The sequence below is a fragment of the Hemicordylus capensis genome, chromosome 4 (genome assembly GCF_027244095.1).
Source record: "Hemicordylus capensis ecotype Gifberg chromosome 4, rHemCap1.1.pri, whole genome shotgun sequence".
In the NCBI taxonomy this organism is placed as follows: Eukaryota; Metazoa; Chordata; class Lepidosauria; order Squamata; family Cordylidae; genus Hemicordylus; species Hemicordylus capensis.
Genome location: NC_069660.1, coordinates 321,971,474 through 321,996,096, shown reverse-complemented (window position 1 = coordinate 321,996,096; position 24,623 = coordinate 321,971,474). Strand labels below are relative to the sequence as shown.

Sequence of the window (24,623 nt, the reverse complement as noted above, 5' to 3'; positions counted from 1 at the left end):
TCCAAAGGAGCCTTTTATTGTCAGCTGGAACCATGAAGCTGGGTTGCTCTGTCTCTGTAACCAAGCGGGCTCTTCTTCCGACACGGTGCCTCCTTTTGCAGATGTGCCCCCCCCCCCCGCCCACCCGCTCAATGCGCCCTCCTCTCAGGAGGGCGGCTCCCCACCTGGGCTCTGCACACGCTGGCTGCAGCTTGGCCATGATCCGGTTCTTCACCCAGGGAGGAGGGCAGCCCAGCCCCCCACTACACAGAGCTCCTGAAGTCACTGACCCCAATGTCTCTGTGGCCGGTGGTTTCAATGCACAGACGTGTGGCCAGCTTAGGGCCTGGAGGGGCATTTTCCAGGGAGCTGCTGTGCTGAACATGCGCGTGTCCCTCGGTGGTGGATAAGCAGAACATCTTTTAGGCCCTTGCAGAGGAAGTGGTGACTGCCAAAGCGCGGATGAAGTCCAAATGCTTGAAATAGGGAAGCCAAAATCCTCGGGGACAGCAAACAGAGTTTCAGAGGATGGAGAGAAAGCAAGCGTTTTAAGGGGCTTTTTTTCCTGCCCGGTGGGTTGCAGATAACCAGTTGTATGCTGAGACCAGACGCAGTGCAGAGTCTGATGTGCACTGAAGAAAACTCCGCCACTGGGGGGCAGGCCGTGGCATCAGGGAGAGCGGGGCGGATCGAGCCCAGGCACCGCCTCGGCCACCGGTTAGGACTGGGGGTCTGGTTCTTTCCAGCAGCCTCTCCTGGGTTGGCTGCCTCTTCTCCTCTCTCTGCCGCTGGCTTCCCCACACTTGCTTTCTGCCTCTTCAATCATGGTGGTGAGCGCTGTCATCATTTCTTGAATGGGCAACACCCCTGCCCTGTACAGTTCCAGCAGCTCCTGCCTTTTGTCCTGGGAGACGTATTTCGAGAACAGGAGGTCCAAGACACACACCTTCTGGCCTGCAAACTCCCCCGAGGCCACATCGACCAGAGTTGTCCGCAAGGATTTCCTCAGTTGATGCTGCCGGGCATGTGAGTCTGCTCCCTTCTGCTTGCCGCCCTCCTCTGTGCTGGCGGCCAGGTCCCTGCTAGGCTTCTCACTTTCCATGATGATGTTGGTGAGAAGGCCCATCAGTTCCTGAACAGTGAGGGCCTTGGCTTGGAGGTGGTTTAGAAGCTCCTGCCTCTTCTCTTCAGAGATGTATTTGGAAAAAAGGAGATCCCAGCAGGAAACCATTCGTCCCTGAAAGTCACCAACTGGAACCACGCAACTCTCAGACCGTAACGTGTTTTCTAAAGAGACAGAATGAGGGGAGCAAACTTCCTGACCTTGTAAGGATGACTTTGTCTCTTCTCTTGAACTTGCTGCAGACTCCAGTGTGCTGACTTTCTCCTCCTCCATCTTCTTTACTATGGCGGTGACCACGGTTTCCATCTGGTCAATGGTGAGGATGCCAGACGTGTATAGCTGCAGGAGCTCCTTCCTTTTCTCCTCAGGGATGTACTTGGAGTGGAGCAGATCCCACACGGAGACCTTCCGTCCATGGAACTCCCCCGCGGCAACTTCCACCATCCGGGACTTCAGAGCCTGGTCTTTCTCCTTCCGCTGGGGTGCGTCACGGTCCTCCTCCTTCTCGGGTGCCTCTTCGTCCTGACTGGGCGTGTCTGGGGCCGAGGGGTGTTTGCTGTCCCTGCGGGTGGGCTCAGCGAGGAGGGCGGAGAGGATTTCTGCCAGCTCCTCCAGGCTTACGCGGCCATGCCTGTATCTGCTCAGAAGCTCTTCCCTTTCCCCCTCCGAGATGTGTTGAGAGACGAGGAGGTCCCACACAGAGAGCTGCTGGCCCTGGAACTCGCCAGCAAGCGGAGTCAGGGTGTGATTCCTCAAGGGGCCTTCCCAGTGGCCTGAAGGTGAGCATGCAGGGAACGCCTCCATCCCCTTTTGCTCCTCTGTTTTGTTTATGATGGCAGTGAGTACATTTTCCATTTTGTCAAAAGTGAGGATGCCATTTTGGTATAGCTCCAAAATCTCCTCCTTTTTCTCCTCAGGCACATAATGTGAATGGAGAAGATCCCACAGGGAAAGCTGTTGGTCATATACTTTGACCATCCTAGATTTCAGGGCATTCACTTTGCTTTCTTGGGATTCTGCTTGAGAAGCCTTGAAGATTTTCGGTGGCCCATGGTCTTCATTGGGACTTCCACTGCTTTCGTATGATGTGCCACTTGTGCTTTCAGGTTCTGTAATAATAGTAGTAATGCTTCTTATACTTTCCTTTACACTGAGTGTTGGTGCTCCATGTCTGTGTAGAATCTCTTCTCGCCTGATGTCAGAGACACACCTCGAAAAGAAAGGATCCCAGACAGAGGCCTTTTGTCCTTGGACCTCTCGGATGGTGACATCAATATTCTCGAGACGTAACGTATGCTGCAGCAGGTCATAGTGTGATGCCTGGGGAGATTTAGGTTCCTCTGAGACAACTGCGTGATGACAAACATGTGACACATTTTCTTCCCGTTCCTCAGTCTTGTTTACGATGGTGGTGACCACGGTTTCCATCTGGTCAATGGTGAGGATGCCAGAGGTGTAAAGTTTCAGGATCTCCTTCCTTTTCTCCTCAGGGATGTACTTGGAGTGGAGCAGATCCCAAATGGAGACCTTGCGTCCATGGAACTGTCCCGCGGCTACTTCCACCATCCGGGACTTCAGAGCCTTCTCTATTCTGTCTCCTTCCTGAGGATCACAGTACTTCTTTTTCTCAAATGATGCTATCTGCGGACCCATGGTGACTTCCATGGAATGCTTATTGGCTCCATCTGTGGTTTCAGCAATTAGAGTAGAAAGGATAGCAGCCAGTTCCTCAGCAGTTAAATTGTTATCCCTGTATATGGACAGAAGATGTTCCCTTTTATCTTCTGTGAAGTACTGAGAGAAGAGGAGGTCCCAGAGGGAGACCTCCTGACCCTGGAACTGGCCGACATGCAGGACTACTGTGTGGTTTCTCAAGGGCTCTTCCCAGTGGCACGAGTGCGGTTGTGTGTGGGAGCTCTCCTTCGCTTTCTCCTCTTCCGTCTGGTTGACGATGGCGGTGACCACGGTTTCCATCTGGTCAATGGTGAGGATGCCAGACGAGTATAGCTGCAGGAGCTCCTTCCTTTTCTCCTCAGGGATGTACTTGGAGTGGAGCAGATCCCACACGGAGACCTTCCGTCCGTGGAACTCTCCCGCGGCAACTTCCACCATCCGGGACTTCAGAGCCTGTTCTTTCTCCTTCCGCTGGGGTGCGTCACGGTCCTCCTCCTTCTCGGGTGCCTCTTCGTCCTGACTGGGCGTGTCTGGGGCCGAGGGGTGTTTGCTGTCCCTGCGGGTGGGCTCAGCGAGGAGGGCGGAGAGGATTTCTGCCAGCTCCTCCAGGCTTACGCGGCCATGCCTGTATCTGCTCAGAAGCTCTTCCCTTTTCCCCTCCGAGATGTGTTGAGAGATGAGGAGGTCCCACACAGAGAGCTGCTGGCCTTGGAACTCGCCATGGGGCACTTGGATGCGATGTGACCGCAAGGCGCTTTCCCAGTTTCCAGAGCGTGGGGAGGAAACGCTGTGGGCTTCGTCACTGGTTGCCATCTCCTGGCTCGGGCTTCTGACTTTAATGTCGAATTTCCTACCAGTGGCCTCTTTTTTCATGACGAGGGTGGTAAGGACCCCGATGAGCCTGTCCGTAGGGAGTAGCCCTCTTTGATACAAGTCCAGGAACTCTGTCCTCTTTTCCTCAGAGACGTAGCTGGAGAAGAGCAGGTCCCACAGAAGGACCTGCTGGCCTTTCTGCTCCCCGGCAGGCATGGTGACGGTTGTGGTCTTCAAGATCTTCTCCGGGCTCGGATGGGCCACCACGTCACCTTTGGGCGAGGTTGCTGTGGGTGTGCTGGTTGCTGGCTTGTGCCCGCTGTGCTTGGCATTCCTTTCCTCGGTCTCAGTGATGATGGCGGTGAGGATTTGGGTGATGTCCTGAAGAGTTATGGTGCCGGACTTGAACTGCCTGAGGAGTTCCTGCCTCTTGTGCGGCAGGACGTACCTGGAGAAGAGGAGGTCCCACACGGAGACCTCTTGGTCCTGGAAAAGCCCCACGCCAACTCGGGTCTTGGCGGACTGCAGAGACTTCCGCGTGTTCTCGCTGAGGTAGGAGAAGAGGGACCCCTTATCCATCAAGTGAAGCATCAGCAGGCCAGTGTCAGGATCGGGGACACATCTGTGCAGGAGCTGCATGTACGTGAGGTTCTCGTGGGTGTTGGGGTCAAAGAAGCCCTTGGTGTCATCTGTGGGGTCTGAGAGGATCCGGTTCATCTCCTCGTCAAAGTAACCCCGCTTGTACGCCACCTCGACGGGGAGGCGGTGACTGTGGATGGGGTCGATGATGCCCCCGGTGGCAATCTGGGCTTCCAGCAGGCGGACGCCGTGGTCTTTGACGATGAGGCCTTTCTTCATCGCCTGGAAGAGGGAGATTTTGCTCCCTGTGTAAGGATCGTTGTACCCGGTCACAGCTCTCTCTGCAGAGAGGAGCTTCTCCCGAATCTCGGCACCCACCAGTTCGGCGGCAACGGCTTCTTCGACAGAGAGCTTCTGGTTCTTCAGCGGGTCAGTCATGAAGCCGGTGGCGGCCTGTGCCTCCAGCAGCACCAGGGCGGTGCCTGGCCTCAGAACCCCCTTCCACATGGCCTGGTAGACGGTCATCTTCTCCGTCTTGGAAGAGTCTGATCTGGATGGCACGAGCACTCCGGCAATGCAGCTGGTGCCTTCTAGGTATCGCTTCACCGAATCCCTTTCTGTGATCTCCTCCACCGTGGTGGTGCCTTGCGTGAGGCCAGAGAGCGTGTCCTGGTCAATGATCTGGGAGTCAAAGAGTTCTGATGCCGTCACCCGCCTCCTGAGCCCGGAGAACTTCAGCTTCTGGCTCTTCTCTTCCATCTCCTCAATGAGGTTGGTTATGATTCGGACAAGCTCCTCTGCGGTCAAGGATCCTGCTCGGTACTGCTCCAGGAGCTCCTGCCGCTTCTCTGCAGTCACATACTTGGAGAAGAGAAGCTCCCATACGGACCGCCTGCTGCCCTGGAACTCGCCCACAGGCACGGCTAGGGTCACCAGCCGCAGGGTGCTTTCCAGCTCTTTGTCCTGCTGGGAAGGAGGGGCTGTCTCGTCCCGGGGCAGAGCCACTTCTCCCATCGGGCTGCTGGCATCTCCTGCTTCTCTGTCATGACTCCCCTCCGTCTGGGAAAGAAGGGAGGCCATCAAGGTGGCTATCATTTCCTGAATGCTCAGGGTTCCTGACCGGTACTTTGTTAGGAGCTGCTCCCTCTGGCTGTCCAAAATGTGTTGTGAGAAGAGGAGGTCCCATAGGGAGACCTCCTGACCCTGGAACTGGCCGACATGCAGGACCACTGCGTGGTTTCTCAAGGGCTCTTCCCAGTGGCATGAGTGCGGTTGTTCGTGAGAACTCTGCTTCGCTTTCTCCTCTTCAGTCTGGTTGACAATGGCGGTGACCACGGTTTCCATCTGGTCAATGGTGAGGATGCCAGACGAGTATAGCTGCAGGAGCTCCTTCCTTTTCTCCTCAGGGATGTACTTGGAGTGGAGCAGATCCCACACGGAGACCTTCCGTCCATGGAAATCTCCCGCGGCAACTTCCACTATCCGGGACTTCAGAGCCTGGTCTCTCTCCTTCCTCTGGGGTGCGTCACGGTCCTCCTCCTTCTCAGGTGCCTCATCGTCCGGACTGGGTGCGTCTGGGGCCGAGGGGTGTTTGCTGTCCCTGTGGGTGGGCTCAGCGGCTTTGCCATGACTTCCCTCCGTCTGGGAAAGAAGGGAGGCCATCAAGGTGGCTATCATTTCCTGAATGCTCAGGGTTCCTGACCGGTACTTTGTTAGGAGCTGCTCCCTCTGGCTGTCCAAAATGTGTTGTGAGAAGAGGAGGTCCCAGAGGGAGACCTCCTGACCCTGGAACTGGCCGACATGCAGGACCACTGTGTGGTTTCTCAAGGGCTCTTCCCAGTGGCACGAGTGTGGTTCTGTGTGGGACCTCTCCTTCGCTTTCTCCTCTTCCGTCTGGTTGACGATGGCGGTGACCACGGTTTCCATCTGGTCAATGGTGAGGATGCCAGAAGTGTATAGCTGCAGGAGCTCCTTCCTTTTCTCCTCAGGGATGTACATGGAGTGGAGCAGATCCCACACGGAAACCTTCCGTCCGTGGAACTCCCCCGCGGCAACTTCCACCATCCGGGACTTCAGAGCCTGTTCTTTCTCCTTCCGCTGGGGTGCGTCACGGTCCTCCTCCTTCTCGGGTGCCTCTTCGTCCTGACTGGGCGTGTCTGGGGCCGAGGGGTGTTTGCTGTCCCTGTGGGTGGGCTCAGCGAGGAGGGCGGAGAGGATTTCTGCCAGCTCCTCCAGGCTTACGCGGCCATGCCTGTATCTGCTCAGAAGCTCTTCCCTTTTCCCCTCCGAGATGTGTTGAGAGGTGAGGAGGTCCCACACAGAGAGCTGCTGGCCTTGGAACTCGCCATGGGGCACTTGGATGCGATGTGACCGCAAGGCGCTTTCCCAGTTTCCAGAGCGTGGGGAGGAAATGCTGTGGGCTTCGTCACTGGTTGCCATCTCCTGGCTCGGGCTTCTGACTTTAATGTCGAATTTCCTACCAGTGGCCTCTTTTTTCATGACGAGGGTGGTAAGGACCCCGATGAGCCTGTCCGTAGGGAGTAGCCCTCTTTGATACAAGTCCAGGAACTCTGTCCTCTTTTCCTCAGAGACGTAGCTGGAGAAGAGCAGGTCCCACAGAAGGACCTGCTGGCCTTTCTGCTCCCCGGCAGGCATGGTGACGGTTGTGGTCTTCAAGATCTTCTCCGGGCTCAGATGGGCCACCACGTCACCTTTGGGCGAGGTTGCTGTGGGTGTGCTGGTTGCTGGCTTGTGCCCGCTGTGCTTGGCATTCCTTTCCTCGGTCTCAGTGATGATGGCGGTGAGGATTTGGGTGATGTCCTGAAGAGTTATGGTGCCGGACTTGAACTGCCTGAGGAGTTCCTGCCTCTTGTGCGGCAGGACATACCTGGAGAAGAGGAGGTCCCACACGGAGACCTCTTGGTCCTGGAAAAGCCCCACGCCAACTCGGGTCTTTGCGGACTGCAGAGACTTCCGCGTGTTCTCGCTGAGGTAGGAGAAGAGGGACCCCTTATCCATCAAGTGAAGCATCAGCAGGCCAGTGTCAGGATCGGGGACACATCTGTGCAGGAGCTGCATGTATGTGAGGTTCTCGTGGGTGTTGGGGTCAAAGAAGCCCTTGGTGTCATCTGTGGGGTCTGAGAGGATCCGGTTCATCTCCTCGTCAAAGTAACCCCGCTTGTACGCCACCTCGACGGGGAGGCGGTGACTGTGGATGGGGTCGATGATGCCCCCGGTGGCAATCTGGGCTTCCAGCAGGCGGACGCCGTGGTCTTTGACGATGAGGCCTTTCTTCATGGCCTGGAAGAGGGAGATTTTGCTCCCTGTGTAAGGATCGTTGTACCCGGTCACAGCTCTCTCTGCAGAGAGGAGCTTCTCCCGAATCTCGGCACCCACCAGTTCGGCGGCAACGGCTTCTTCGACAGAGAGCTTCTGGTTCTTCAGCGGGTCAGTCATGAAGCCGGTGGCGGCCTGTGCCTCCAGCAGCACCAGGGCGGTGCCTGGCCTCAGAACCCCCTTCCACATGGCCTGGTAGACGGTCATCTTCTCCGTCTTGGAAGAGTCTGATCTGGATGGCACGAGCACTCCGGCAATGCAGCTGGTGCCTTCTAGGTATCGCTTCACCGAATCCCTTTCTGTGATCTCCTCCACCGTGGTGGTGCCTTGCGTGAGGCCAGAGAGCGTGTCCTGGTCAATGATCTGGGAGTCAAAGAGTTCTGATGCCGTCACCCGCCTCCTGAGCCCGGAGAACTTCAGCTTCTGGCTCTTCTCTTCCATCTCCTCAATGAGGTTGGTTATGATTCGGACAAGCTCCTCTGCGGTCAAGGATCCTGCTCGGTACTGCTCCAGGAGCTCCTGCCGCTTCTCTGCAGTCACGTACTTGGAGAAGAGAAGCTCCCATACGGACCGCCTGCTGCCCTGGAACTCGCCCACAGGCACGGCTAGGGTCACCAGCCGCAGGGTGCTTTCCAGCTCTTTGTCCTGCTGGGAAGGAGGGGCTGTCTCGTCCTGGGGCAGAGCCACTTCTCCCATCAGACTGCTGGCATCTCCTGCTTCTCTGTCATGACTTCCCTCCATCTGGGAAAGAAGGGAGGCCATCAAGGTGGCTATCATTTCCTGAATGCTCAGGGTTCCTGACCGGTACTTTGTTAGGAGCTGCTCCCTCTGGCTGTCCAAAATGTGTTGTGAGAAGAGGAGGTCCCATAGGGAGACCTCCTGACCCTGGAACTGGCCGACATGCAGGACCACTGCGTGGTTTCTCAAGGGCTCTTCCCAGTGGCATGAGTGCGGTTGTTCGTGAGAACTCTGCTTCGCTTTCTCCTCTTCAGTCTGGTTGACAATGGTGGTGACCACGGTTTCCATCTGGTCAATGGTGAGGATGCCAGACGAGTATAGCTGCAGGAGCTCCTTCCTTTTCTCCTCAGGGATGTACTTGGAGTGGAGCAGATCCCACACGGAGACCTTCCGTCCATGGAACTCTCCCGCGGCAACTTCCACTATCCGGGACTTCAGAGCCTGGTCTCTCTCCTTCCTCTGGGGTGCGTCACGGTCCTCCTCCTTCTCGGGTGCCTCGTCGTCCGGACTGGGTGCGTCTGGGGCCGAGGGGTGTTTGCTGTCCCTGTGGGTGGGCTCAGCGGCTTTGCCATGACTTCCCTCCGTCTGGGAAAGAAGGGAGGCCATCAAGGTGGCTATCATTTCCTGAATGCTCAGGGTTCCTGACCGGTACTTTGTTAGGAGCTGCTCCCTCTGGCTGTCCAAAATGTGTTGTGAGAAGAGGAGGTCCCAGAGGGAGACCTCCTGACCCTGGAACTGGCCGACATGCAGGACTACTGTGTGGTTTCTCAAGGGCTCTTCCCAGTGGCACGAGTGCGGTTGTGTGTGGGAGCTCTCCTTCGCTTTCTCCTCTTCCGTCTGGTTGACGATGGCGGTGACCACGGTTTCCATCTGGTCAATGGTGAGGATGCCAGACGAGTATAGCTGCAGGAGCTCCTTCCTTTTCTCCTCAGGGATGTACTTGGAGTGGAGCAGATCCCACACGGAGACCTTCCGTCCGTGGAACTCCCCCGCGGCAACTTCCACCATCCGGGACTTCAGAGCCTGTTCTTTCTCCTTCCGCTGGGGTGCGTCACGGTCCTCCTCCTTCTCGGGTGCCTCTTCGTCCTGACTGGGCGTGTCTGGGGCCGAGGGGTGTTTGCTGTCCCTGCGGGTGGGCTCAGCGAGGAGGGCGGAGAGGATTTCTGCCAGCTCCTCCAGGCTTACGCGGCCATGCCTGTATCTGCTCAGAAGCTCTTCCCTTTTCCCCTCCGAGATGTGTTGAGAGATGAGGAGGTCCCACACAGAGAGCTGCTGGCCTTGGAACTCGCCATGGGGCACTTGGATGCGATGTGACCGCAAGGCGCTTTCCCAGTTTCCAGAGCGTGGGGAGGAAACGCTGTGGGCTTCGTCACTGGTTGCCATCTCCTGGCTCGGGCTTCTGACTTTAATGTCGAATTTCCTACCAGTGGCCTCTTTTTTCATGACGAGGGTGGTAAGGACCCCGATGAGCCTGTCCGTAGGGAGTAGCCCTCTTTGATACAAGTCCAGGAACTCTGTCCTCTTTTCCTCAGAGACGTAGCTGGAGAAGAGCAGGTCCCACAGAAGGACCTGCTGGCCTTTCTGCTCCCCGGCAGGCATGGTGACGGTTGTGGTCTTCAAGATCTTCTCCGGGCTCGGATGGGCCACCACGTCACCTTTGGGCGAGGTTGCTGTGGGTGTGCTGGTTGCTGGCTTGTGCCCGCTGTGCTTGGCATTCCTTTCCTCGGTCTCAGTGATGATGGCGGTGAGGATTTGGGTGATGTCCTGAAGAGTTATGGTGCCGGACTTGAACTGCCTGAGGAGTTCCTGCCTCTTGTGCGGCAGGACGTACCTGGAGAAGAGGAGGTCCCACACGGAGACCTCTTGGTCCTGGAAAAGCCCCACGCCAACTCGGGTCTTGGCAGACTGCAGAGACTTCCGCGTGTTCTCGCTGAGGTAGGAGAAGAGGGACCCCTTATCCATCAAGTGAAGCATCAGCAGGCCAGTGTCAGGATCGGGGACACATCTGTGCAGGAGCTGCATGTACGTGAGGTTCTCGTGGGTGTTGGGGTCAAAGAAGCCCTTGGTGTCATCTGTGGGGTCTGAGAGGATCCGGTTCATCTCCTCGTCAAAGTAACCCCGCTTGTACGCCACCTCGACGGGGAGGCGGTGACTGTGGATGGGGTCGATGATGCCCCCGGTGGCAATCTGGGCTTCCAGCAGGCGGACGCCGTGGTCTTTGACGATGAGGCCTTTCTTCATGGCCTGGAAGAGGGAGATTTTGCTCCCTGTGTAAGGATCGTTGTACCCGGTCACAGCTCTCTCTGCAGAGAGGAGCTTCTCCCGAATTTCAGCACCCACCAGTTCGGCGGCAACGGCTTCTTCGACAGAGAGCTTCTGGTTCTTCAGCGGGTCAGTCATGAAGCCGGTGGCGGCCTGTGCCTCCAGCAGCACCAGGGCGGTGCCTGGCCTCAGAACCCCCTTCCACATGGCCTGGTAGACGGTCATCTTCTCCGTCTTGGAAGAGTCTGATCTGGATGGCACGAGCACTCCGGCAATGCAGCTGGTGCCTTCTAGGTATCGCTTCACCGAATCCCTTTCTGTGATCTCCTCCACCGTGGTGGTGCCTTGCGTGAGGCCAGAGAGCGTGTCCTGGTCAATGATCTGGGAGTCAAAGAGTTCTGATGCCGTCACCCGCCTCCTGAGCCCGGAGAACTTCAGCTTCTGGCTCTTCTCTTCCATCTCCTCAATGAGGTTGGTTATGATTCGGACAAGCTCCTCTGCGGTCAAGGATCCTGCTCGGTACTGCTCCAGGAGCTCCTGCCGCTTCTCTGCAGTCACGTACTTGGAGAAGAGAAGCTCCCATACGGACCGCCTGCTGCCCTGGAACTCGCCCACAGGCACGGCTAGGGTCACCAGCCGCAGGGTGCTTTCCAGCTCTTTGTCCTGCTGGGAAGGAGGGGCTGTCTCGTCCCAGGGCAGAGCCACTTCTCCCATCGGGCTGCTGGCATCTCCTGCTTCTCTGTCATGACTCCCCTCCATCTGGGAAAGAAGGGAGGCCATCAAGGTGGCTATCATTTCCTGAATGCTCAGGGTTCCTGACCGGTACTTTGTTAGGAGCTGCTCCCTCTGGCTGTCCAAAATGTGTTGTGAGAAGAGGAGGTCCCATAGGGAGACCTCCTGACCCTGGAACTGGCCGACATGCAGGACCACTGCGTGGTTTCTCAAGGGCTCTTCCCAGTGGCATGAGTGCGGTTGTTCGTGAGAACTCTGCTTCGCTTTCTCCTCTTCAGTCTGGTTGACAATGGTGGTGACCACGGTTTCCATCTGGTCAATGGTGAGGATGCCAGACGAGTATAGCTGCAGGAGCTCCTTCCTTTTCTCCTCAGGGATGTACTTGGAGTGGAGCAGATCCCACACGGAGACCTTCCGTCCATGGAACTCTCCCGCGGCAACTTCCACTATCCGGGACTTCAGAGCCTGGTCTCTCTCCTTCCTCTGGGGTGCGTCACGGTCCTCCTCCTTCTCGGGTGCCTCGTCGTCCGGACTGGGTGCGTCTGGGGCCGAGGGGTGTTTGCTGTCCCTGTGGGTGGGCTCAGCGGCTTTGCCATGACTTCCCTCCGTCTGGGAAAGAAGGGAGGCCATCAAGGTGGCTATCATTTCCTGAATGCTCAGGGTTCCTGACCGGTACTTTGTTAGGAGCTGCTCCCTCTGGCTGTCCAAAATGTGTTGTGAGAAGAGGAGGTCCCAGAGGGAGACCTCCTGACCCTGGAACTGGCCGACATGCAGGACTACTGTGTGGTTTCTCAAGGGCTCTTCCCAGTGGCACGAGTGCGGTTGTGTGTGGGAGCTCTCCTTCGCTTTCTCCTCTTCTGTCTGGTTGACGATGGCGGTGACCACGGTTTCCATCTGGTCAATGGTGAGGATGCCAGACGAGTATAGCTGCAGGAGCTCCTTCCTTTTCTCCTCAGGGATGTACTTGGAGTGGAGCAGATCCCACACGGAGACCTTCCGTCCGTGGAACTCCCCCGCGGCAACTTCCACCATCCGGGACTTCAGAGCCTGTTCTTTCTCCTTCCGCTGGGGTGCGTCACGGTCCTCCTCCTTCTCGGGTGCCTCTTCGTCCTGACTGGGCGTGTCTGGGGCCGAGGGGTGTTTGCTGTCCCTGCGGGTGGGCTCAGCGAGGAGGGCGGAGAGGATTTCTGCCAGCTCCTCCAGGCTTACGCGGCCATGCCTGTATCTGCTCAGAAGCTCTTCCCTTTTCCCCTCCGAGATGTGTTGAGAGGTGAGGAGGTCCCACACAGAGAGCTGCTGGCCTTGGAACTCGCCATGGGGCACTTGGATGCGATGTGACCGCAAGGCGCTTTCCCAGTTTCCAGAGCGTGGGGAGGAAACGCTGTGGGCTTCGTCACTGGTTGCCATCTCCTGGCTCGGGCTTCTGACTTTAATGTCGAATTTCCTACCAGTGGCCTCTTTTTTCATGACGAGGGTGGTAAGGACCCCGATGAGCCTGTCCGTAGGGAGTAGCCCTCTTTGATACAAGTCCAGGAACTCTGTCCTCTTTTCCTCAGAGACGTAGCTGGAGAAGAGCAGGTCCCACAGAAGGACCTGCTGGCCTTTCTGCTCCCCGGCAGGCATGGTGACGGTTGTGGTCTTCAAGATCTTCTCCGGGCTCGGATGGGCCACCACGTCACCTTTGGGCGAGGTTGCTGTGGGTGTGCTGGTTGCTGGCTTGTGCCCGCTGTGCTTGGCATTCCTTTCCTCGGTCTCAGTGATGATGGCGGTGAGGATTTGGGTGATGTCCTGAAGAGTTATGGTGCCGGACTTGAACTGCCTGAGGAGTTCCTGCCTCTTGTGCGGCAGGACGTACCTGGAGAAGAGGAGGTCCCACACGGAGACCTCTTGGTCCTGGAAAAGCCCCACGCCAACTCGGGTCTTGGCAGACTGCAGAGACTTCCGCGTGTTCTCGCTGAGGTAGGAGAAGAGGGACCCCTTATCCATCAAGTGAAGCATCAGCAGGCCAGTGTCAGGATCGGGGACACATCTGTGCAGGAGCTGCATGTACGTGAGGTTCTCGTGGGTGTTGGGGTCAAAGAAGCCCTTGGTGTCATCTGTGGGGTCTGAGAGGATCCGGTTCATCTCCTCGTCAAAGTAACCCCGCTTGTACGCCACCTCGACGGGGAGGCGGTGACTGTGGATGGGGTCGATGATGCCCCCGGTGGCAATCTGGGCTTCCAGCAGGCGGACGCCGTGGTCTTTGACGATGAGGCCTTTCTTCATGGCCTGGAAGAGGGAGATTTTGCTCCCTGTGTAAGGATCGTTGTACCCGGTCACAGCTCTCTCTGCAGAGAGGAGCTTCTCCCGAATCTCGGCACCCACCAGTTCGGCGGCAACGGCTTCTTCGACAGAGAGCTTCTGGTTCTTCAGCGGGTCAGTCATGAAGCCGGTGGCGGCCTGTGCCTCCAGCAGCACCAGGGCGGTGCCTGGCCTCAGAACCCCCTTCCACATGGCCTGGTAGACGGTCATCTTCTCCGTCTTGGAAGAGTCTGATCTGGATGGCACGAGCACTCCGGCAATGCAGCTGGTGCCTTCTAGGTATCGCTTCACCGAATCCCTTTCTGTGATCTCCTCCACCGTGGTGGTGCCTTGCGTGAGGCCAGAGAGCGTGTCCTGGTCAATGATCTGGGAGTCAAAGAGTTCTGATGCCGTCACCCGCCTCCTGAGCCCGGAGAACTTCAGCTTCTGGCTCTTCTCTTCCATCTCCTCAATGAGGTTGGTTATGATTCGGACAAGCTCCTCTGCGGTCAAGGATCCTGCTCGGTACTGCTCCAGGAGCTCCTGCCGCTTCTCTGCAGTCACGTACGTGGAGAAGAGAAGCTCCCACACGGACCGCCTGCAGCCTTGGAACTCGCCCCCAGGCACGGCTAGGGTCACCAGCCGCAGGGTGCTTTCCAGCTCTTTGTCCTGCTGGGAAGGAGGGGCTGTCTCGTCGCAGGGCAGAGCCACGTCTCCCATCGGGCTGCTGGCATCTCCTGCTTCTTTTTTTGTGGACTCCTCAAGGATGGTGGTGAGTGTTTCTGTCAGCTCCTCCAGGGTTATTCTGCCATGCCTGTATCTGCTGAGAAGCTCCTCTCTTTTGCCCTCTGAGATGGATTTTGAGAAGAGGACGTCCCACACAGAGAGTTGCTGGCCTTGCATTTTTTCTGGGTATCTCTTCATTTTTGTCGTCTTCAAATGCTCTTCCCAGTTTTCCTGCTTCTGCATAAGAAGATCACCCTTATTTTTTGTTTTTTCCTTTTGTATGCTCATATCTTTGGATCTTCTCTCTCGGTTTTTGTTCTCTTCCTCCATTTCTTTGATGGTTGAGATAAGCATGGTGGCTATTTCTTCAAGGGCCGTTTTCCCAGCCTTATATTGTCTCATTATCTCTTCCCTTTTGGTTTGTGAAAAGTACCTGGAATAAAGTAGGTCCCAGAGAGAAACCTCCTTTCCTTGGAAAAGCCCCTCCGTCATCCTGGTTGTCGTAGACTTCAAAGTCCTCCTCATGTCCTCTTCCATGTGCCAGGCCCTGGATGCCTGTGGCTGCACTTGCAGCATCAGCATCCCACTGCCTGGCTCACGAATGCATCTCTTGAGCAGCTCCAGGTATGTCAGGTTCTCGTGAGTGTTGGGGTCAAAGAAGCCCTTGATGTCATCTGTGGGGTCCGAGAGCATCTGGTACATCTCCTTGTCAAGGTAGCCCCGCTTGTAGGCCACCTCCACCGGAACTCGATGACTGTTGACCGGATCAATGATGCCCCCAGTGGCCAGCTGTACCTCCAGGAGGTGGGTGCCGTGCTCTTTGATAACCAAACCTTGTTTCATGGCCTGGAAGAGGGAGATTTTTTTTCCCGTGTAGGGGTCTGTGTAACCAGTCACAGCTTTCTCTGCAAAAAGGAGCTTGTTACAAATTTCTCCACCCACCAGCCTGGACGAGATGGCTTCGTCGACTGAGAGCTTCTGGTTCTTCAGCGGGTCAGTCATGAAGCCGGTGGCGGCCTGTGCCTCCAGCAGCACCAGGGCGGTGCCTGGCCTCAGAACGCCCTTGCACATGGCCTGGTAGACGGTCATCTTCTCCGTCTTGGAAGGGTCTGATCTGGACGGCACGAGCACTCCGGCAATGCAGCTGGTGCCTTCTAGGTATCGCTTCACCAAATCCATCTTGGCTATGTCCTGTACACTCTCTTTCCCCTCCTCCAGCTTCTTCATTGTGTCTTGGGTGATTATTTCAGCATTGAGTAGTTCTGCGGCTGTGACTTGTTGCCGGAGCCCTTGGAACCATAACTCTCTTCTGTTTTCTTCTTTTTCTTTTATTATGTCCAGAATTTCATCAGTGATGTGCTGCAGAACTGCAGAGGATTCCAATTTATATTTTTTAATCAGCTCTTTCCTCTTTTCTTCATCAATGTAGTCTGAAGTGAGAAGCTCCCACAGAGAGACTGTCTGCCCCCTGTATTTTCCAATTGTTACTTTCACCTTAGTGGATGAAAAAATTGTTTTTGTTATGTCATCACTGTAAAAGTATTCCTTCTTGTCTAGCAGCTGAAGGAGCTGCAACCCTGTGTCTCTGTCCACAATGCACCTGCGCAGCAGTTGTGTATATGTGATCTGCTCTTGAGTGTTGGGATCCACAAATCCTTTGGTAGCATATTCTGCATCGGAAAGCAGGAGGAAGGTGTCGTCATCCAAGTGGCCCCGTTTGATTGCCACCTCCACAGGGATGCGGTGGCCATATGCAGGGTCAATGATGCCACCAGTGGCCATCTGGGCCTCCAGCAACCTAAGGGCAAATGCTCTGTCAACCATGTTCTTTTTCATGGCCTGGAAAAGAGAGAGTTTCTTCCCTGTGGAAGGGTCAGGATAACCAGTGACAGCTCGCTCTGCAAAGAGAAGCTTCTCTTGCAGCTCTTCCCCCACGACCCCTGCAGAGACAGCCTGGTCAACAGAGAAGGTTTTCTTTTTCTGTGGGTCAGGGATGAATCCAGTGGCAGCCTGTGCCTCCAGGAGCATCAGAGCATTTTCTGGGGAGAGGAGCTCCCTCTTCATGGCTTCATAGAGCGTCACCTTCTCTCCTTGGGCTGTTACTAAGCCGCCAGCAATGCAACCTGTTCCTTCCAGGGACAGTTTCACAGAGTCCTTCTGGGCAAGCTGCTCAAGCGCCCCAGTCCCTTGGTGAAGCCCATCCAGCGTCTTCTTGTCGATGATCTCTGCATTGAACAGCTCTGCAGCTGACACCTCCCCTCTGGGCCCCTTGACCTTGAGCGCCTGGGTTCTCTGCTCTGTCTCCTCCACGATGGTGGTGATGGCTTGGCGGAGTTGTTCCAATGTCAGGCTTTGGCTCTTATACTGATTCACCAGTTCTTTCCTCCTCTGTTCTGGAATATATGGGGAGCAGAGGACGTCCCACATGGAGACCGGTTGACCTCTGTACCTGCCAACCTGCATCTGGAGCGGCTGTGCTTTCAGGAACTGTTTGGTTGCCTCATCAATGTAGACATACCGGCCCCCCTTCCTGACGATCTGCAGCAAATAGAGCCCAGTCTCTGGGTCTTGGATGCACCGATCTAGCAACTGCAGGTAAGTGAGGTTCTCATGCGTGTTGGGGTCAAAGAAGCCCTTGGTGTCATCTGTGGGGTCCGAGAGGATCCGGTTCATCTCCTCGTCAAAGTAGCCCCGCCTGTAGGCCACCTCCACAGGGATGCGGTGGCTGTGGACGGGGTCGATGATGCCCCCAGTGGCAATCTGGGCCTCCAGCAGGCGGATGGCGTGGCTTTTCACAATGAGCTCTTGGCTCATGGCTTCAAAGAGGGAGATCTGCCCTTGGGTGTAGGGGTCTGTGTATCCCGTCACGGCTTTCTCTGCACTCAGCAGCTTCTCGTAAATCTCTCTCCCAACCAGCCCCGCTGCCACTGCGTCGTCTACTGAGAGCTTTGTGTTCTTCACGGGGTCAATGAGAAAGCCGGTGGCGGCTTGGGCCTCAAGCAACACCAGAGCCGCCCCTGGTCTGAGGAGACCCTGCCTCATCGCCTGGTAGATGTTCATCTTTTCACCGCTGGGCTGTATCAGGACGCCAGCAATGAAGTTGCAGCCCTCCAGATATTGCCGGACAGACTCCATCTGGGTGATGTCCTGCACCGTTTTCTTGCCCTCGCTCAGTTGGTCCAGTGTTTCCTTGTTGATGAGCTGGGACCGGAAGAGGTCGCTGGCTGAGACCTGCTTGCGTAGCCCCTTGAAGGCAAACCTCTTGCCTCGCTCTTCAGTCTCTGTGATGATCTTGGTGACAGTGCTGATGATTTCTTGCAGGATCTCCACATGCTCTTCTTGGTATATTACCACCAGCTCCTTCCGCTTGCAAACAGTGATGTACTCGGAGTTGAGTAAGCCCCAGAGGGACACCTCTTGACCTTTAAACCGCCCTGCGTTGACACTGACGGTTACAGATTTCAGCACCTCCACGGTTTGACTGCCTCCATAGAAAGCGGCCTCTTCTGAGAGAGGGAGTAGCCAAAGTCCTGTCCCAGCATCTTGAACGCATCTGTCCTTCAGCTGCTGATAGGTCAGGCTCTCCTGTGCATTGGGGTCAAAGAAGACACGGGTGTCACTGGTGTGCTGAGAAAGGGTCTTGTGCATGTCTTCGTCATAGAAGCCGTGCTTGTAGGCAGCCCAGAGAGGAAGATGATGGCAGTGGATGGGGTCAATGACCCCTCCAGTGGCCAGCTGAGCTTCCAGCAAGGGGATGCCAGTGCTGGCAGGCAGAAGCTCCTTCCTGATGGCCTGGCACACTGAGATGGGCTTTCCTGAGTAAGGGTCTCTGTAGCCTGTCAGGGCCCTCTCAGCCTGCAGCAGCTGCGAGGCGAGTTCTTCGCCCACCATGCCGGCTTTGATGGCCTCCTCTGCTCCGAGCCGCTGGTTCTTCACGGGGTCTGTGATGGATCCTGTGGCTGCCTGAGCTTCCAGCAGCCTTGTCCCCATGCCTGGCAGGAGGAGGTGGTTCTGCATCGCTTGGTAAATCCCCATTTTCTCTTGGGAGGCCTGGATGAAAACTCCGGCGATGCTCCCCGTGCCCTGCAAGTATCTCCTCACACTCTCCATCTCGGACACGTCTCTGGCTGTCTTCCTGCCCTGAGCCAGCTCTGCGAATGTCTCTTCTGAAATGATGCCAGAATCCAGGAGCCAGACCGCTGGCACTGCCCCTCTCAGGCCCTGGAAGGTGACCTGGGCCTGAGCCTTCGTTTCGAGATCCTTCATGAGGCCCAGGACGAGGCTGGCCAGCTGGGGGAGGGTGACGGCTCCCGACTGATACTTCTCCAAGAAGTCTCCTCTCTGCTCCTCAGTGAAGTAGCCGGAGTGGAGGAGCTCCCAGAGGGAGAGGCCCTTTCCCCCCACCAGGGTCTCCCGGAAGAGCTGCTCGGTCTGCTCCTCTGTGGAGAGAGGAGCGGCTGCTTGGGAGACAGGCAGCAGGCGGATGCCAGACCCTTCGTCCCTCTGGCACTGGGCCATCAGCTGGCTGTACGTCACGCTTTCTCTGCTGTCAAGAGTGCTGAAGGTTTTGGTGGCATTGCGTGGGCTGGAAAGAGTCTTGTTGAGGTCCTCATCCAAGTAGCCTTTCTTCTGGGCGAATTCGACAGGGACATAGTGGCCACAGTGGGGGTCAATGACTCCCCCAGTAGACAACTGGGCATCCATCAGCTGCATGGCTTGTTTTTCAGCCAGCAGGCCCTTCTTCATGGCTTGGAAGAGGGAGATCTTCTTGCCCGTGAAAGGGTCTTTGTAGCCACTGGCAGCTCCCTCTGCACGCTGTAGCTTCTCATAGAGTTCTGGGCCAACGAGGCCCTCCCTCACCGCATCGTCCAGAAAGAGCTTCTGGTTGTTCACTGGGTCAATGATGAAGCCAGTGGCTGCCTGTGCCTCCAGCAAGGGCACCGCTGCCCCTGGCAGCACAAGGTTCCTCTTCAGGGCCTCGTAGAGACTCAGCCTCTCATTGGACGGCTGCAGAACAATCCCCCCAATACTGCCCGTCCCATGGAGGTATTGCCGGACCGTGTCCATCTGCAGGACCTCCGCGGGGCTCACGGCCCCCTCCAGCAGCCTCTCCAAGAGAGCCCTGTCGATGATGCCGGTCTCCATCAGGTGGTAGGCAGTGACGTGGCCCCTCAGGGCTGGGAATCTGATGGGTGCCCACTTCTTCATCTCCTCCTCTAGCATGAGCCGGATTTGTTCTAGGGTGACCTTCCGTAGACAGTAGTGATTGAATATTTCCCGTCTCTTCCCCTCGTTGAAGTACTCTGAGTTCAGGAGATCCCATATGGAGACTCTTTGTCCTTGGAAACGCCCATATCTGACCAGGAGCCAGGAGCTCTTGAAGGCCTGCTTGGTGGCCTCGTTGACAAACTGGCGCTTTCTGCTGTTCAGCGGCAGGAGGCACAGGCCTGTGGAGGGCTCCGTGACACACTTCTCTTTCAGCTGCAGGTAGGTCAGGTTCTCGTGGGTGTTGGGGTCAAAGAAGCCCTTGGTGTCATCGCTGGGGTCCGAGAGGATCAGGTTCATCTTCTTGTCAAAGTAGCCACGTTGGTAGGCGGCTTCCACAGGGAGGCGGTGGCTGTTCACAGGGTCGATGATGCCCCCGGTGGCGATCTGGGCCTCCAGCAGGCGGATGGCATGCTCCTTGACGATGAGGTCCTTCATCATGGCCTGGAAGAGGGAGATCTTCTTGCCCGTGTAAGGATCCCTGTAGCCAGTGACGGCTTTCTCAGCTGCCAGGAGCTTGTCATAGACATCTGGGCCAATGACATTGGCACACAGGGCCTCGTCCACAGAGTATTTCTTGTTGGCAGCAGGGTCAGCGATGTACCCCGTGGCAGCCTGGGCCTCCAGGAGGATGAGGGACGTTCCTGGCCGCAGAAAGCCTCTCCTCTTGGCTTGGTAGATGCTGATTTTCTCCTGGGAGTCTGGCAACAGCAAGCCACTGATGCTGCCCGTCCCTTCCAGGTACTTCTTCACCATGCCCATGCCCACCACATCCTTGGGCAAAGTCTCCCCTTGTGTGAGCTTCTCAAACAAGTCTTGGTTGATGATCTGAGAGCTCAGGAGCTGGGCAGGGGTCACCTTGTCCCTCAGACCCTCAAAGGTGACTCTCGAGTTGGCCGTGACTTGCTGGACAGTGGCAGACACGCGGGCAGCCAGTTCCTGAGTGGAGAGGCTTCCAGAGCAGAACTGCTGGGTGAGGGCCCTCCTCTGCTCCCCTGTAAAGTAGTCTGAGAAGAGGAGCTTCCAGAGGGAGACGGGCCGTTCCTTGAATTTGCCACAGGCCACAGACACCTTGGTGTTTCTCAGAGTGAGCTGCGTGTGGTGGTCAATGAAGGAATGTCTCCTGCTACCGTGGCCTCCAGAAAGAGGCAGGAGGCAGAGCCCGGTGTCTGGGTCAGTGACGCATCTCAAAAGCAGTTCTGCATAGGACAGGTTTTCCTTGGAGTTGGGCTCAAAGAACCCCCGGATGCCATCGGTGGGGTTGCAGAGGAGGTGGTGGGTGTCTGGATCCAAATGGCCACGCTGACAGGCCATCTCCATCGGGAGCCGGTGATGTGTGTGGGGGTCCACGATGCCACCCGTGGCCAGCTGAGCATCCAGCAGGAACATGCCGGGGTCTCTGGGCACAAGACCCTTCTTCATGGCTTGGAAGAGAGAGAGCGTCTCCCCCGTGTAGGGGTCTCGGTGGCCTGTGACAGCTCTCTCAGCCCAAGACAGCTTCTCGTGAAGGTCTGGCCCAACCACTCCTGCCCGGATGGCGGCGTCCACGGTGAACTTCTCGTTCCTGACGGGGTCGATCAAGCAGCCGGTGGCGGCCTGAGCCTGCAGGAGGAGGACGGCAGTGCCGGGCAGTAGCAGGTGCTCCCTCAGGGCCTGGTCCAGGCTCTTACAGGCGTTGCTCTGCAGAACGGCCACCCCGGCCACCCTGCTTGTCCCTGAGAGGAACTGCTGGACGGACTCCATCTCTGCCACCTCCTGGGCGCTGACTTCCCCTTTATGGAGGGCTTTGAACATGGCGGAGTCGATGATTCCAGAGTCCAGCAGCTCGTGACTGCAGACGGCCCCTCGCAGGCCCGGGAAGGAGATCTTCAGGGGCAGCACCAGCAGGCCCGTGCCGGGGTCTGCAATGCATCTGCTCATCAGCTCCCGGTAGGTGACCTTCTGGTGGCTGTTGGGGTCGAAGAACCCCTTGGCCTCCTCCTCCCCAGGATCAGAGAGGAAGCGACTCAGCGGCTCGTCCAGGCAGCCCTGGGCACAGGCCTCCTGCAGGGAGAGCCGGGAGCCGGTGAGGGGCTCCAGGGCCCCCCCGGTCGCGATCTGGGCCTCCAGGAGACGCAGGCCCGGCTCCCTTCCCATCAGCTCCTTCTGGATGGCCTGGTAGAGGGGGATCTTCTCCTCCGTGTAGGGGTCGGGGAAGCCAGTCGCGGCCCGCTCGGCTCTCAGCAGCTTCTCCTTCGTCTCCAGCCCCACCAGCCCCGTGGCCACCGCCTCGGACACAGACAGCAGCCGCCTGCCCACGAGGTCCACCAGGCCCCCGGTGGCTGCCTGCGCTTCCAGAAGGGCCAGGGCCAGGCCAGGCTGCAGCAGGTGCTCCCCGGCGGCCTCCGTGAGGCTCATGGTCCTGGAGGAGGCTTCCACATAGACCCCGGCGATGCTCCGGATGGGTGAGTCGCCTGCCGCTGCCGCGGGGCTGCTGGGAGGGAGCTGGCAGTGGTGGCCCCCTGGCAGGCGTGTGGCTGGCCTCCTGGCCTCCATCCCGGCTGGGTCTCGGCTCGTCCCAAGTGAGTCTTCTGCTCCCTGCGGGGGGCGGCTGAGAAGCAAGCTCGGTGTCTCTGTGGAAAGAGGAAAGGGGGGGGAGGAGGGTGAGCCGGGGGGAGCCTGCATGATTCTGCTGCACATGGCTGGGGTGAGGTGGGCTTGGGGGGGGGCAGGCCACCTGCAGGTGCATGGAAGGCCCCCCCCCCCCACACTGGCTCCTCAAGCCAAGCACAGCCCCGTCGATGGGGAATCACAGACCTGCCTCTTTCCCAGGCACAGGAGGGGGGCGGGGGCCGCTTCAGGAAGCCCGGTGAAGGCAGGGGTCATGTCTGGGACAGGAGGATGCAGGAGATGCTGGGGGGGACCGTTCCTTTGGGGTCTTTGGGGGCATAGGGGCTGACTGCACCTCCAGAGCCAGGCAGGGGGACGTTTGGCAAAGCCCAGCAGACTGGCAGCATCTTCCCTTACTAGGTCTTTGGCCCCTTGCAAGCTGCCCCACTGAGAGGGGATCCATGGGTGAAGCCGCCATGGGGAGAAGGAAGCACAGGCTGTGTGGGACACCCTCCTCAACAGCCCCAGCCAGCCCAACTCCCCCCCCCCGCAAAACCCCCACGCCTGGTTGCACCTTCTGAGCCTCTGCCAAGGAGGGTGGCAAGCCCAGGCATCCGCCTTTCCTCCTCCGGGTGACAGGTAATCCAAAGCGGCACCTGGAATGCAGGAGGGGCCAGGGAGGGGACGGGCCGGCCGGCACTGCCAGGTCTGCGGCAGGCAGGCAGGCAGGCAGGCAGCTCCAGGGCGGGCCGAAGCCACTGAGCGCCCCCCCTCCCCCCCGCACCGCCCTTGCTCCAGGGTGGGGCTCCGGTGCTTCCTCCTCCTCCTCCTGCCCCCCCCACCCCACCCGCAGGAGCCTGCCTGGCATGGTGCCCCCTGCAAAAGGCACCGGCCTGCCTGGGCCCCACCCTCCAGTGGAGGGCTCTCGTCTAGGGCTGCCAACTTTTCATGCCAGAATGAGGGACACAAGTGGGGGGGGGGCTGGCTGGCTGGCTGGCTGGGAGGTATAAGCCGTGGGAATCAAGACCCCGAGTCTCACTGAGGAACCTGTAATTGAAAGATCTGCTGTCGAATAAATGAGGGGCAAATGCTGGCCCCATAGGGGCCCACATCTCATCCCTGACACGCGTGTGGCAACCCTGCAGTCTCATCCCACAAGGGCCCGGCTCAGGAAGGAGGGAGAAGCGGCCGGAAGGGGCTCCCATGGGGAGGCCAAGGAGCAGCCGCGGCATCTCAGCCCCCCTGTCCCCCCTCCCCGTCCCCCCTCCCCGTCCCTCTTCCCTTCTCAGCAAGGTGGGTGGGTATGTGTCTGTGCCGGGGGGGGGGGGGGTGCTGTGGTTCAGGCCTGTGAGAAGCCCCTCTTGCCGGAGGGCCCTCGGCCTCCTGCACCTTCCAGCCACGGGCTGCCCCGCCCCGCCTGCCCGCCTGCTTGCTTGCTCGCTCGCTCCATGGAGCGGCATGTTTGTGTGCCACAGCCAGAGTTGGCGGAGGAGGGGCCGGTTGCAGCCACCACCAGCCCAGCCATCCCTGCCGCCTCAGCAGCTGCCATGCAGACCCCCACCCCCGCTCGTCTGTGCCGCAAAATGAGGCTGGGGGAGGAGCTGAGGGGGAGGCGCTTGAGTGGGCAGCCCCCCCTTGGGTGCCTGTGAGGCTGCAGTGGGGCTGGGGGCTTTAGGAGAAGCCCCTGGGCCAGGGTCACTGGAGAAAGGCCTGTCCCGCCCCCTCCCCACCCCTGCTGCTGCACTCACCCCGCTGCCAACGGAGGCCCCCCCATGGGCCAGTGACCGCGGGGGGGGGGGTCGTGTCAGGGGCACAGCCGGACCCCGGAGACTTAAGGCAAAGCTCTGCTGCTGCTTGCCCAGGCAGGCCAGCCCCCCACTGGCCTTAGGTCCTGCCGGCGGGGCAACTGGGTCTCCTGCTGAACTGGGTGAGGCCAGCCGCGGGTTCTGCCCTGCGAAGCTCTTTCCGCTCGGCTCCTGCAGGGTACAATGAGCTGGCGTCTGACCGCAGGAGGCCACTGCCAGGAAGGATCTGGGGGGCCGGGGGGGGACAGGAGGCGGGCCAAAAGAAGAGCCCTTGGCCTACCCGGGCTGTTCTTGAGGACTCGTAGCCCCTTCTCCACTAGAGGCGAAAGAGAAGGGGAACTGCCCGCCACAGGGCCACACCGCAAGGGAAGTTCCCCGGCCACCCCAAGACAGAAACCAAAGGGGAAGGGAGCAAACACAGGGGCGGTAGGGTTAGGGTTAAGCAGAGCCCAAGTCCGCCAGCAGGCATCAGGCTTCCAAACAACAGGCCAAATGGTGAGGGGGCCCCCCTCCCTGGATGCTCTCCCACAGCAGGGGGGCGAGAGGCTGGCTGAGGCGGACATGCTGGGGGCCGGGGGCCGCCCATGTCTCCCTGGCACTCTCGGGCAAGCACAGCCACACCCAGAGACCACCTGGGGCTCCTGGCTCAGCAGCAGGCGGGGGCCCAGGGCGGGGCTTCCATCTGGGGCGCCCTGGCAGGCGGGCAAAGGCACCTCCAACAT

At 58.3% G+C, this 24,623-nt stretch overlaps 1 protein-coding gene across 1 annotated transcript; it reads right to left on the bottom strand.

The window, feature by feature from the left end:
- EPPK1 (epiplakin 1) lies at nucleotides 1-24,623 on the bottom strand. Its single transcript, XM_053245994.1, has 7 exons — nucleotides 24,523-24,623; nucleotides 23,845-24,127; nucleotides 22,671-22,752; nucleotides 11,981-22,119; nucleotides 9,033-11,398; nucleotides 6,590-8,786; nucleotides 1-6,310 (listed from the first exon to the last, which is right to left on the bottom strand). The coding sequence occupies exons 1-7, from the start codon at nucleotides 24,621-24,623 to the stop codon at nucleotides 698-700; spliced, it is 20,781 nt and encodes a 6,926-aa protein (XP_053101969.1). The 3' UTR covers nucleotides 1-697.